Source organism: Lepidothrix coronata, unplaced genomic scaffold (assembly GCF_001604755.1).
Source record: "Lepidothrix coronata isolate B3197 unplaced genomic scaffold, Lepidothrix_coronata-1.0 Scaffold69, whole genome shotgun sequence".
Classification (NCBI taxonomy): domain Eukaryota; kingdom Metazoa; phylum Chordata; class Aves; order Passeriformes; family Pipridae; genus Lepidothrix; species Lepidothrix coronata.
Genome location: NW_016690249.1, coordinates 3,651,358 through 3,665,986, shown reverse-complemented (window position 1 = coordinate 3,665,986; position 14,629 = coordinate 3,651,358). Strand labels below are relative to the sequence as shown.

General features: G+C 34.3%; 1 protein-coding gene across 5 annotated transcripts in view; it reads right to left on the bottom strand.

The window, feature by feature from the left end:
* NBEA (neurobeachin) overlaps positions 1 to 14,629 on the bottom strand; it is a 485,382-nt gene that overhangs the window by 236,103 nt on the left and 234,650 nt on the right. For all 5 annotated transcript variants that reach the window (XM_017818603.1, XM_017818604.1, XM_017818605.1 and 2 more), the window contains one exon: positions 4,380 to 4,444. In XM_017818603.1, coding sequence (XP_017674092.1) covers positions 4,380 to 4,444 — 65 coding nt within the window. The remainder of the gene's footprint in view (positions 1 to 4,379; positions 4,445 to 14,629) is intronic.

Here is a 14,629-nt window from a genome sequence, read left to right as displayed (position 1 = left end):
TATGAATATTGTGGGACACAGCGTGAAAACCTTGCTAGTGTCAAGGTAAGTGATGTTCACTGCAATCACCCTGTCCAAAAATCTGGTTGTTTTATCACAGAAGGTAAACAGTTAGGTTTGTCTTTTGTAAATCCATGTTCACTATTCTCAATTACCTTCTCTTTTGTGTGGCCAGAAATGTGTCTCCAAAGGACTTGCTACATGATTTTCCAAGGGACAGAAAAAAACTGACGAGCTTTCGTGGACTGTTTTAAAGATGGGTGCTATCTTCACCTTTCTTCAGGCACCTGTGATCATAGTGATCAGCCTAGCAAGGACTTTTACAACCATCAGATGTACACCATCAGGTATTATGGACTTGTATGGTACAAGTTGTCCGAAGGCATTCTTGACTCAATCCTTATCCACTGTTTCTAGCTGTCCTCCTTGAACCCTTTTACTAAAGACAGAGGCTTGAGAAACTTTCATGAAGAACGAGGTAAGTAAGGCACTGAGCACCTCAGTCATATCTGTCATCCATCTCACTCAGCAACAAGCCACATTTCCCTTGGTCAGCCTTCTAATGAAGCTCTTGTTGTTCTCTTCCAAGTCTCACTTCCAGTTGACTATTGGCCATCCCGACAACATTCCTTACATGCTCAAGCAATATTTCTAAACTCCTCCTTTGTAGCCTGCTTCTACTTCCACCTCCTGTGCACTCTCTTTTTGCATCAGAGCTCTACTATAATTTCCTTAGCTAGCCAAACTACTCTATTGATACATTTACTTTTTTCCTGTTCTTGCACTTGAACGATGCTGTACTTAAAAGCCTGCCACCTTTCTAGAGCTCCCTTGACCTCCACATCTGCCTCCCATGGGATCCTACTAATCAGTTTCCTGAACAGGCTAAAATCTGCAGTCATGGAATTTGTATTCTGCTAGTCTCCATCCTCACTTCCCTCAGGATCTTGAACACCACTGTTTCATGGTAACTACAGCCAAAAGTACCATTATTTACTACATTCAAAAATAATTCTTGTTTGCTGGTAAACAGCAGATCCAGCTGCTTGTCACTCTTAGTTGTATCACCCTGCATCAAGAAGTCATTCCCAGCACTCTTCAGCAATTGTCTTGACTACACGCATCCCACTTTGTTGCACTTTCAGAGGTTGTAAGGAAGGGTAAAGATCCCCATGGGAAAATAAGGTTTGTGATCCAGATACTTCTTCAAAGTGTTTAAGGAATGGTTCTTCCTTTCCAAATTGCTTAAAGAATGCTTCTTCCCTTCCCTCACCCTGAATGGATGGTCTGTAAAAAACTCTCACCATGATGTCACCCTTAGTGGACTCTCTCATCCTGTCCTGAAAGTTATCAATTAAACTGTCATCCAACTCATTGAAGAGCTTCACAGAGAAGGCAACACTCTTTCCTTGCTTTCTCTGCCTATCCGTCCCAAGGAACTTGTATCTGTCTATCACAGCACTACTGTCATGCAGTGCAGTCTATCCCACCAAATCTCAATCATTCCAATGATGCCACAGCTTTGTGATTACATGTGGAGTAATTTCTACTCCCAGTTGCCGAAGCTGTATACATTTGTGTACATATTTGCATGAGGTGGGTGCTCCTATCTTATCTCATTCTTGGCAGCATGCAGCCTTTTCTTTCAACCTCATCCATCACTACTTCACTCAAATGTGGGCTGTACTCTCCTCATACAACATTCCTAAAGTCTTTTCATGTCTCCTTTTACAGCCAACATTGTAGATGCATCCAGCCCTTAAATTAAGAAGCCTACTTATGTGTATACCCCAATGTAAACCTGAAATCCTAATTAAGCTGCTGTCAGTGAAGCTCTTGACATGTGTGATACCCTCAACATCACACATTCATAGCATGATTAAAAAGAAGCATAAAGTTCAAGATCATAACCAGGATGTCACTAAATCTTTCAGGTATATTACAGACTTTGAAAGTATTAATTTAAATCTATAGTCAGATCTCATTACACTGAACACTAATTATCAGTTACAACAGTTCTATTTTTAGAAAGTTGTATCAGAGTGTTTGTATACTGAATTGTACAAGTATGTGTTATTCAGACCTGCCTAATAAAACATTATCTAAACCAAGAAAAAACAGAAATACTGTAAATCAATCAATTTAAAATGAAAATGCAATTTATTAAATAACAGGAATATAGATGTTATTTTTTAAAACAACTAAACTGAAATATTTTATTTCAGAATATTTCTAATAAAGTCAAGGATCAGAAAGGCATTTTAATTATTTCAAGAAGAAATAACAAAAGTTAAGTACTCAGAAAATCACCTTATAGCATGGTGATTTGTCTATTAAAACATAGACATCTAATGAAAGACTACGATCCTCTACATTACATGTAAACCTTTTCCTCCATGCTCAAAAGAAAGCTCTGTCTCAAAACTGTTGATTTATTACCCAGGTCTCTCAAAATCTTACCCAGAAAGTCCTTCAAAATATTCTTAGTCTTCATTTTGATTTTAATAATTTAAAATTCAATCATTATTGCACAGTGATTATATGCAATTTTACATCCCATTAACCCTGTTTTGTTTTAATTATAAAGATCCTTTGTTAGATTCCTTTAAATGATCCAGTTTATAATTTCAGGTTATCCTAGGGAGCACTTTAATTCAGCTGCACATTCATCAACTGTTTATGTCCTGTTAATTGTTGACAACGGCACAATTGCATTCTCTAGCTATGATTGATGAATTGCATTTACAAGTTTAGCTATTAAGCAGAATAAATATTTATAACAATTTCCAGTTAAAGGATTGTTATCTTTATACCCAAAATGGTAAATTAAAAAAAAAAAGGGCTGATTGCAAACAAGAGTGTTCTAGTAACGCACATACACTTTTTCTAAAACGCCTTTCTGAGAAAAGTATACAGAGGAACACGTATCTATATATCTAAGGGCAGTTGGATTAGAATTTCCTTCGACTGGATTTAAGTAGCAATTCTTAAATACTACTTTATTTTGAAAAGTCACTTAGAGGGGATCAGGTTCACTGGCATCTTAATACCTGACTGCTAAAAATATGCAGATTTAGGATTTGTTCAGAAGGATCATTTTATCAATAGCTATGATACAATAATATCTGACTCTAATATCCTGGTTGAGAAAATAAAAAAAGGTCAAAATGGTACTGTGTATTACTATCCAAGAACATAACCTTATTATAATTATTCAGTCTATTTCCAGGTAATATTTATTGTATAATGTGCAGTACATGACCCACTCAGGTGAACACTATTATAGTATAAAAATTCCTACTGGCATTTCATAGCAAGAAGAATTTCCAGTGGAAGGACTATGTTTACCTCTGTTATATTGTGGTGTAACTTCAGTGTGCACAGGGAATCTAGGAGAATTTACATCAGCCAAAAATTCGGTAATAAGCTACACACTCCTGTTTTTTGAATACGCATATTCCTATATTTCTATACTCTGATGTTTTCTAAATTTTAATTTAAATAAATTCACTATTTAACCACTGAAATATCAGCTAGACGAAAAATATCCTACAATAAAGATAAGATTTGATACTTCACTTTGCCAGTGAGATATCTTTGGTGAAAAAAAGAAATCACACATAAAATGAGAACATCTCTTCAACAGGTATATTGTTATATTTTTTTTATCTGCACATAACAAAACATGTAGATTCAATTGGATTTAATGCATTGGCCAACATGAGTCACACACATTACAGAAGTGGCTCTGTTTATCTTGAGTACTCCACTACCAGGAAGACTGAGGAGTTTCCCTTTGCTGCCCAGCTCGCTGGCTAGAAGTACTGACAAACATTGCACACGGTTGAACATAGATACAGCACCAAAATTACTTGAGGACTGATATTAAAGTATCATAAAAATTTGCAAAACTAAGGAAGCTCATATAAACATGTCATGTATGTTTTACAGACTCAAATTGGACCAGAAATTCTAGATAAAATAATTCATCATGAAATAGTAGTATAGAGAAGTACATCTGTAAAATGAACGCTGTGCTCCTAAAACAGATGGAGCAGCAGATGGGTTTGCAGATTGGGCTCCCTGGACTGTCTGGGTAAAACAACCTTTCTACTCTGGAGAATGGTGGTTCAATTCTTGGATAACCCCAAACTTATATACAGTTCATGGGAACTCTATTTCCTTCAGTCAATAAACAAAATTTTCAAAATGTACACATTTCAAAATGAAATATTTACTATATTAAGTATTTATACAATAAATCTCTTAATTAAAATGGCCTTTTCAGAATCTTTTTGGAACAGACGGTGAAGAAGTATTATCACCCAATGGAATAAATGCAAAATGACTACTTGTTCAAAAGCTTTAAAATTCATTACCTTCCTTCATTGATGAGCTCAATAAATGCAAGTCCTGCATTCTTCTGAATAGAATTTTGCCATTCCTAAGAAGATAAAATATAACATGATCAAAACCCAAGGATTTTAAACCACATATCTGAATATGACCCTGATGACTTCCCAAAGAGACTGAATTTAGGCTGAACTTCTTAATATTTTCCCCCAGAGAAGAATGACCTGATCATTTAGTAACTATAATTCATTCTGATTTTCAAAAAAATTTTAAGTGGTTATGTCTTCTGTTTCACCCTTAAGCAATTTATATTTTTCCTGTCCAGAGAATAGAAAACACATCTCGTTTCTCCAGTTCATACACTTGTCCAATGAACATAAGTGCAACAAAGTACCACAGCAGAAGTTTCTTCACTTTGCTTCATTGTTACACCTTGCATATGTTATTATATAGGGAAGACAATAACCCATGTATCATCTATCCCCCTTGAATTCAATTTTTGCTTCTTACTGATTATAAGTGAAAACAAAACCAGCCGGTGATCACAAACTGTTTTTTTAAAATTCTTTTACTGTTGCATAGATTTCCAAGACCAAATTTCAAATCAGTGTAAACCACCTAATTGATATTAAAAGATAACAAGCTTTTATTTCATATACCACTAAGTTAAAAAGAAAATTCTCAATGCATAACAAACAGCTTTTTGTCAGACAACTCACTGTCTCTATCATACCAACTGATTTCTGATACTTGAGATGAAAAAAGATTGAGATATCTCTCTAGAAAGTCAAGATTACTTCCTTTGGAAAGTCCTTAAAACTTTTCTTTAAGAGTAATAAACACTTCCTTTTCCTTATAAAGAAAAAAAATCAAAGTACATTAGCTGGATTACAGTTCATAGAGAAATTTTCAAGTCTCAGACTTCACGTTATAAACAAAAATGGGTAGAGAGAGTTACAGTTACAGAACTATTCTAGTATACATTTTACTTTTTTGAGGGCTAAGAAAATCAGGCAGAAATTCTCAATGCTTCTTTCCTGATATGGGCAAAAAAAAGATGGCCTTGTATAGATAAGGAAATTTTGTCAAAGAATAACTTTGAAATCTTGTAACTAATCAACTAAGTGCTTCTTACTGATTATATGAGAATTCACAGATTTGACCAAGTCATGTATCTTAAAAAACTCCCAGTAACAATAATCTTGTACTCATGACTGGCTCCATAAAAAGCAAGCTAGTAAAATACCCAAATAATGAACATACTCTTGACCCATTACTGAGCAGGTAACTCCTAGTTAGAGAAGACAGAGTATCAGCACTCAAACCTCTAGCTTGTGAGCTAGAAAACCATTGTAATGTCCTTTCTTCTGTGTTTTAATTTTGCTAATGCAGTAACTGAAGCCAGTCTAATGATCTAACTTTTGGAAGCAGTTAAATCACCTTGGTGGGGTACAAAATCACTCTAAGAAACTGAGAATGAAAGAATTCAATTGCATAATCACCCCGTGACATTTTAAGAAACAGAAGTCTGGGTTAAAGACAGTGTTTGAAGAGTAGAATTTTTTTTTTTTTATCAGAGCCTGTTACTGTACACTATAACAACCCCTATTAGCATTTTCTTTTGAGATGCTTTTCTGCACCACAACTGCAATGACTTTGCAGTCAGGAAAGCAGAACTGGTATAAATCAGCAAAGAAATTGAAAAGACAGAGAAGAAAAGAAAAAAGGCTTCCTAAGACAGGTAGAAGAAAGCATGCTAATTACATTTTTAAAGAGAAGCAGAGAGTCTACCTGTGTCTGCAAAAGAATAAGAGATTCTCGCAAGTATGTTGTCAGATCTTCCTGCTCGGTGCAAATGTCTCGGATTCTACAGGACATCCAAAATGCCTAACTGGATTTTATGTGAGATATCTTAAGGTACCTAAAAAGCCATCTATCCAAAAGATATCTATGTGGAAGGAAACAAATCTCTTCTTATGTCTTCATAAGCAGAAAATCTCATCAATTTATCCAAAGTAATTATTCATAATAAAAATGTCTGAAACCTGCCCAACTATCTACCAAAACCTAGTGGAAAACATAATGAAGCAGAACAAGAAAGAAACCAGGATTCGTGGTTCATGCATTGCTTCACTACCAACTAGCTACTACAAGATTCACTACAAAGTCTCAACCCTTTACTAATCCACAAATAAGGGGTTAATTATTACTACTACAATTTCCTCTCACTTTTAGGCATAATTTAACATAACAGAGTCATGATCACGAGAAATGACCTGTGAAGAGGCACCTGGTTCTCTTTTTTCCAGTTCCTTTTTAAAAGATGCAAACATTAGATGGAAATACTAAAAAATTCCAGCATTATAATTGCCTTTGCAATGGCCATTCAGATGACTGCGTGCACTTTAAGAATTGGATTAAGATGTGGAACAATTTTGTTTATATTATCTTGGATCCCACAGAAATCTTTCTCAACCTCAAGATGCAAGAAGTGGAAAGATAAACACCACATGAAATGGATGTACTAACAGTAGTTGGAAGATTTATGCTACAGCTAAGTAGAATCATAGCATAGACATTTGGTTATTAGCAGCTAAGTGCTTGAATGGCTGCACTACATCTCGTGTGGTCTTGGTGAAGTTCATATCATGAATCTTCTCTAGCCTTAAAAAAAGAGCTAGAAGACTTTTCTGTGCCTCAAAAACGCTGATGCCAATTGCATGCTGAAATAACAGAAGCCCTCGACAAAATCATGTACCAGAGAACTACTTCTATACAAGAATGCATTGATCTTTCTTTCCTTGGGGGTCCTACTGATATGGCAGTGGGGATGACTATTACTGCCAGCAGTGCACCTTTTGGAACAAGGTGGGGTGTAGAGGATTCAAAGATAGAGGTATGTTATGTCAAACACAGATAGCGTTCAAGAACGATGCCATCGCTTCTTTGTATTAAAAACAGAATGAGAATTTAATTCTTAACTTTATTCATGCTGAAATAAATAAAAATATTATTTTCATATATAATCACTAAACATTGTAACTTTACACTTTTAGTTCAATTACTTCCAGTATGGCTATGTTCTAAATATTTTATATTATGCAAAATTCTACTGAAGGCATCAAATATGCACTAAATTATTAGGATAATGGCAATTGCTACCCTCCTGTCCCCACCTAGCTTGTACTCCTCATCTACTCTGCTGTTGCTTGAAAAGTGTCACTGCATACAGAATGCATCAGTATACCTCCCTGACAGAAGGTTCAGAATCCTGTTATGAAACTATCCACACAGAGGGAGACAAGAGATGAATAACATCCAGATGAGAGTAAAAGGATAAAAATATTAAATAATGAACCAAAACACAGTACAGATATTACTTAAAATTCAGTTGGTTTTCTTTTAAATCATGACATACATTTTCTTACACTCCGATATAGTTACAATTTTTACGATTTACTTTTCAGTGTATTTTCCTAGTCCTATCTCTTTAAAATTCTCCAATCTACAGCACAAAAGAAAAAAAAATTCCAGACATAATTTATTCATAAATTTAACAACTCTTAAATTGATAACAGAAAATTTGCCATTTGCCCTGGAAAAAATAGTGAAGGAGCAAAAAAAGGAACTACCAGGGTTGACATGGTAAGAACTTTTTTTACTTTATATTAGACGTCTTTCCAACTAAACTTTTGCAATAAAATTTTTGAATTTTTATTCATGATGATTAGAAAATATCTTAAAAAAAATCTTGTGATAGTATTAAAAAGTAATTACTGTAAAGAAAAGGAATGGTGATTTTAACCCCTTCTACTTTCTGCAAGGAAGTCTAAAATTTTGTCATAAACTTCAAGCTTCTCCAGAAACTGCAGTTACAGAATGGACAGATACCTGGTGTAGTAATCACCCTACAATTCTCCTTCCACTACAAGTTCCACTGTCTCAACCAATTGTATCTTCTCTGAAATTCTCTTTTCTCCATGTCTTAAATTAATCTGAGTATTTTTTCTTTTGTCATATTGAACATTTAGTGAATTTTCCAGTCTAAGATATTAATAACTCAGTTGACATGTCAATTCTTCAATCACTGTATTTTAATTAAAACTTCTTGAAATAGGTGAAATTCTATTATATCAGCTCTCTTTTGTCTAGATCCTTGAATGTGTTTGGAGGAAAATCTTGCGTGGAGCTGAATAGGTGCTACCTTTTGTCTGGAGAAGGAAGAGGAAATTTTATAAAAATGTGTTTGCAATTCACAACACACATGTAATTTAGCTTGGGTTTGAACTCCATGTTGGGTTACCTTCTAAAATCACCAACAAATTCATAACCAAAAACTTGCTTTACTTCACCAATAACTTTACTTGCACCAATAACTTGCTTTACTTCATTTAAGAGGAAATATTAAAAAAAAATGTTACAAGATTGAAAGAAATGTTTTGTGTTTCTTTTCTGGCAGAAAACCTTCTCCTTTAAAAGCAAGTAAAAATAGCAAAACTAACTAATTTCAAGATACAGCCTCATAAATTTTTGATCACTGTAGTCATAAATTTTTGAGATGATAATATTTTTTTAAGATCATAGGACTGTCCCCACCATTCCTAGAGGAACTTATGTAAAGATATTGAAGTCTTAAAATCTTCCATTATTGTTTGGAATGAGAATCAGATCTAAGAATTCCAGTTATACTGCCTGTATACGTCTCTCACACTCATATGTGTACTGCTGATAGATGATAAATAAAATGTACTTTAGGTCTAACTTTTCAGTCAATTTGGGATCAATTTTAGGATTTTGTGATAGGTCATCCATTTTAAAAGTGGCTATTTCCCACAATAAGCAAGTTGCAAAGTGACTGATGACATCCTCCTAGAGGGCAAGTCTGCAAGTATTCAAATATTCATGGCTTCTGGCCAAATCACAGAAAGGAAAAGAAAACGAAACTTTCATAACATTGTATTTGTGAATATGAATTTAACAATGCAACAAAGTTTTAGATTTCACTTTCACAATACTAGGGCCTCATTTTTCTTCCATTTTCTTGACTTGGAGTAATATGTTAATATTTCACTTTCTTGGAAACACAGAGACCCATTGCCCTTCCAATCACCTGTGGTAATTGCCCAATTTATCTTGAAAATGAAGTCAAACATTCCCAGAGGAATATTTCATTGGTATTTTGGAAGAAAGGAGAAAAAAAATCTACAACTGCAAAAACATTTACATTATCTAAACACTAGGGAAATGGACACATTTATTTAAATTATACAAAATTAACCTTCATCACCTTGTAGAAATTCTGTATTTTTTCTCATATAGACAGAAGATATGTGTTAGAAGATATACATATCTCCACAACTTCTAGAACTTACTTCCTGACTGGAAAAGTAGTTCTTCATTTAAGAGACGCTAGAATTATTATTAAAACATGTATCACTATGTATGGCTATTAATCCTAAAAGCCAGTACACATTTTACCTCACCAGTTTTTGATGTTAGAGGTGGATAACTAATTTGAAGTCTTTCAAAAATAAATAAAAGATCTTTGAATGTACAGAAAACTACTCCTCATATTGTTTCCATTATAGTGAAACTGCTCAAAACTATAGTATATTTATTAATAATGATGGTCTCCAGTAATGAGCTTTTGTACATTTTCTCAGCTCTTTAAGAAATATCATCTGACTGACTTTCTAGGTGTTCCTCTTTGATCTAAGATCCTTCTCAATTGTAGGCAACTTAGAGAAGTCAGGGGAAGACACCTTTCCAAATTAGGAGATGGGGAAGTAATTCCTGCAGTTTTCCGATTGTGCCTGTTTTGCCATGAAACTAGAAGACTTCCGGATCAGCATCTCACTGGTGTGCAATAAGTGTATTCTTTGACAATAAGTGTATTTTTTGACAAAAATACTCTGACAAGGACAGGTAAGAGAAAGGATCAGAAGTTCCAAGATGACTCTACTGTAAGATAAAAAAGACAACATCTTGCCTATTACTAAAAGCAAAACACAGAATTAGTTTTCTGAGTGTACGGGAATCTGGAAGGACACTTCACAGAATGATGAAGAAAGCAAAATTGCTCAATGAGTAGGAAAGAATATATTGATGGTTTCCATTTGAAAGTTAGATTACCAGAAGCAGATGACTAAGGGATGAAGACTGAGACTGGGCTGGAAGACATTCCACACACAGATAAGGAATTAATGTATGTAAATTCTCTTTACTATAAAATAATAATAATAAAAAAAATCTCGTGCAAAATAATCACCTTTTGTAAAATTATTTTCCAGAATTCCATAAAGCAAATGAGAAATGTTGAGGGGGAAAAAAATTAGCAGAAAACCCACGCACAAAATCATAAATCCTCTAGTCAACGAACCACTTAATTTCTAGAGTAAAAAAATATATATGTAAAGAAAAAGGTTTTCTGCTTCTCCTCTAACTTGTACTGGAGTTAATTTTGTAAATTACACTAAGTGCATACAACAACCTTTTTGTGTATAGACCATGTTGTGGATTGTGAAGAGCCCAAAATCAATATTAAAACATAAGTACACACTCAAGCTGTACCATATGTGATACTGGATAAGGACACAGCAGAATTATTGCTTCTGTCTTGATGAACCTTTACGTAGTCCAAATAGGATGAGAATATTACAGAAAGTACTAGCTTCAGGCACAAAGACTCCATGTATCGAACTTAAATTTGAGCCTGTGGTAGAATGTGAAATTACAAAGCCTCAGCTTGGAGCTACACTGCTCGCATTTTCATATTCACCCTTTCAGTGCTTTGTCCAGTGTATGAAAATCTGTGGGATTTTTTGTTTGTTTGTTTTAACTTATTGCTCTCCCATCAAATGCCAAAATTCCTTTATCCTGATTGTCACAGAGGCAGCCTGTCTTTCCTACAGCCCCAGCCATCCTACCTGCCAAGTGCTGTAAGTTATTGCTTTTATGGCTACTCTAGCAGTATAATCAGTTAAAAATAACTTTTTTACTCAGAGTTAATTTAGCTAGTTTTGATGTGACTGTTTCCACCACTACATATATTGATGAAAGGGACTGAGCAGCAACATGGACCTAGGCATGGAGAAAATACAATACCTCTGCCAGGGTGATCCTGGCCAGAGAGAGCCTAGACTGACCACTGAAAGTGTAGCCTAAGAGTATGATTCTATTAGTGTAGAGATCTGAACTTATAGCTTGCTGCCATGAAAACATGAGTCATGTTTTTCCTCTTCTTCTCTGTGCTCCCAAATTTGCGATCCTGAATCCTTTTCTTTGAGTAGCTCTTCTGGCTTTTGAACAAAGCTCTTAGTCAGCTTAACTCATTAAGCCAGGAAACAAATGTCTCAGCAGTTTTCACATGTGTTTGTGAGTTAGTCTTATAAATATCAGCACTGATACAAAAGTGGGGTTAGCAGAGAAGAAGCTGCAGAAAGGAAGTAGTGTAGCAGATGCAGAACTTTGTTAGGATAAACATTTTCCAGATAAAAAGGATTATTGAAACAATGAGTTTCTGCATGTTTGCATGTGCCCTTCCCCTCTACAATACATTTTAATTCAGACTTTTGTGGTGATATGATATGCAGCATTGTCTCCTGTTTGCACTACAAAAATAGAGACGGATATGCTAGTGCCTACTGAAATCCCTGCAGTGCCTGGCTGATGAGTCTTCCTATATTTTCAGAGATAAACCTACCACTCAGTGACGATTTCCTTAGAATTTATGCTGGCCAGGCACATCTTTTGGGTATTTTTTGTTTCATTTGTTTTTCCATCTCTCCTTGGAGTGGGATTAATTTCTTGATATTGTTTAAAATTTTTTTTCTCACTTAGGACAACAAGGCGTGCACTCTCTTCCCTTACCTCTGCCGTCTTCTGCCCCATTTTGATACTTTATAGTTTTGACTGCTGTAGGGTACACATTGTAGTATACAGCTACTGGCTGACATGTATCAAACTCCTAGAAAGTGTTTTATGGACTCTGCTGCATGGGAGCAGATCCTTCAGAGGTCTTTTTTGATTAAGCATGTACTGAATGACTGCCTGTGATACAGAAAGACAAGACTTGCATTCAGTCCAAGCAGTTTCCAAGTTAATATATAAGAAAGCATAGACATCCACTACTCATTTATGAAGCTCACACTGTTAAACCAACATTTGAAAAGTTTATCTGAAGCTCAATTTAATTAATTACATATTTGGGTTTTTCAAGTTATGGATATACTCCAGGTATAGCTTTCTTTATTTAAGGCACTTTAAGTTCTACAATTTTTCATAGAAGTAAACAATTTTCTGAATCTACTTACAGCTTACTTATAAGAGGGACTTACATGCTACCAATTCTTTGAGAATCTCCTAATAGGTTTCATTGCCAGTTTTAAGGAAAGCATTTTTTGGTTATGGATATTATTTTCCTCATACAGTTTTGGGGTTTTTTTCTAATAAAAGCCTGTTTACAAGGAATAGCATCTAAAAGAAATGTTTTTCCTCAACATAGTGATTCAGAATCAGATCATTTGCTTTCTAGTTTTAGATATTTCCTCTGGAGGCTCCTTAATGACAATCTTGATTGAACTTCCAGCATAGGGGGAGGGGAAACACATAATGAATGATGTATTGAAAAACTACAAAATCCAGAAATTTATCAGGTATTCTACACAATATCAGATATTCTATACAATCACAAATGACATAGTATGTTTTCGAAAATAACCATTTATCCTTATAATAATTGTACTTTTAAACAGATCAAGTAGCAAGATGTCTTAAATAATAGGACACTATTTTGTGTTTAAGAAAATTAATTTCCTTTGTTAATAGATAAGATACAGAAAAATATAAGTGGCATGAGATAAAACTCCTTTGGGATACAACTACTCAGTTTCTGCAGAAGCTATATCCCCAAAGAGAAGAATCTGTAAAAGATCTGGAAGTAATCAGAAACTGTTGTAGTGTTTTGGCTAGGAGAAGGAAAAAAAAAGAAAACAAAGAAAAAAGTAATCAAAATCTAAATCTGATATAAGAAGGAACTACACTGCAAAAATTAATGTATTTTTCTTTAAACTGTATGGTTTATTGAAGAAATCTGCCACTCCAACAGCAACACAGCTGTGACATGCTCAACTAGGCTGAGGGAACAAAGACCAGCTAATCAAGCACAGATCTTGTCAAACGTAATACATCTTCATCTATTTTATGTTAAAATAGACTAAATCCAAATAAAAATGCCTATTTTAGGAAAAGTGAGGATCATTATATGTTTATTATTAATTATCTAGAAAAAATTGATTTCAAGTACTTGGATGTATGACTATGGCTTATATAAGAAATAAAGAAAATAAAGCCTTCAAATTAACCTCAGTGCTAATCAAATGAAGTAGGTAATACTAGGATAAAATACAATGCAAGTTACAGTACTAGAGAGATTCTGAAAATACAGAATAGTGCTTTTTATTCTTCTCCAAACCCACAAATGATGCATCATAACTACAGGAGTTCCTTTAAAACTTAAAATGTCTTTTTTCACAGAAACTCCAAATTCCTTTGGGGGAAAGCCTTGATTGCATATCCCTCAGAGTCTAAAAGGCTGCCCATATGAACTGAATTATCCATGACATGTACCTTCAGACATTTGTAATGTGATATTTCATGTAAATTTAGACCATACCTTGGATGTGAGCCGCTGGCAATGTTGATTTTATTCAGGAGCTCAGATAAGAAAAAAAATTCTGACATCCTTGCTAATCTGTAGTCGTTAACATGGAATTTCCAACATAAAAAGCATAAAAGCATCTAATTTGCTGTAGCAAATGAAAGGAAAACAAACTTCGCATTTCCCTTTCCTTTTCAATGTCTAAAGTTACTTTGTCCTGTGCAAACCAAATTGTACTTTTCAAAGGTTTTTATTATCGTCATCTATCTTTTGAGTGACACATTTCAAACTTCCCCACATAATCTGTAAAATGTCATTCAATTTGAATATGAAGGATTTACCCATGTTAGGAAGAAAAACCCTAGTTACATAGGGAATACTAAAAAACCACAGTACTTTATATAGTCTTTCCAGCTCATATTGATTAATCTTTCATATGAAAAAGCTCAGGTAGCACTATTCTTTTCTCTTCCCTTCCCTCTTTTCTTTTTTTTTTCTTTTCTTTCTTTTTCTTCTTTTCTTTCTTTTCTTTTTTCTTTTTTTTCTTTTTTTTTCTTTTTTTCTTTTTTTCCTTTCCTTTCCTTTCCTTTCCTTTCCACATGAGTTATCCTCATTTGT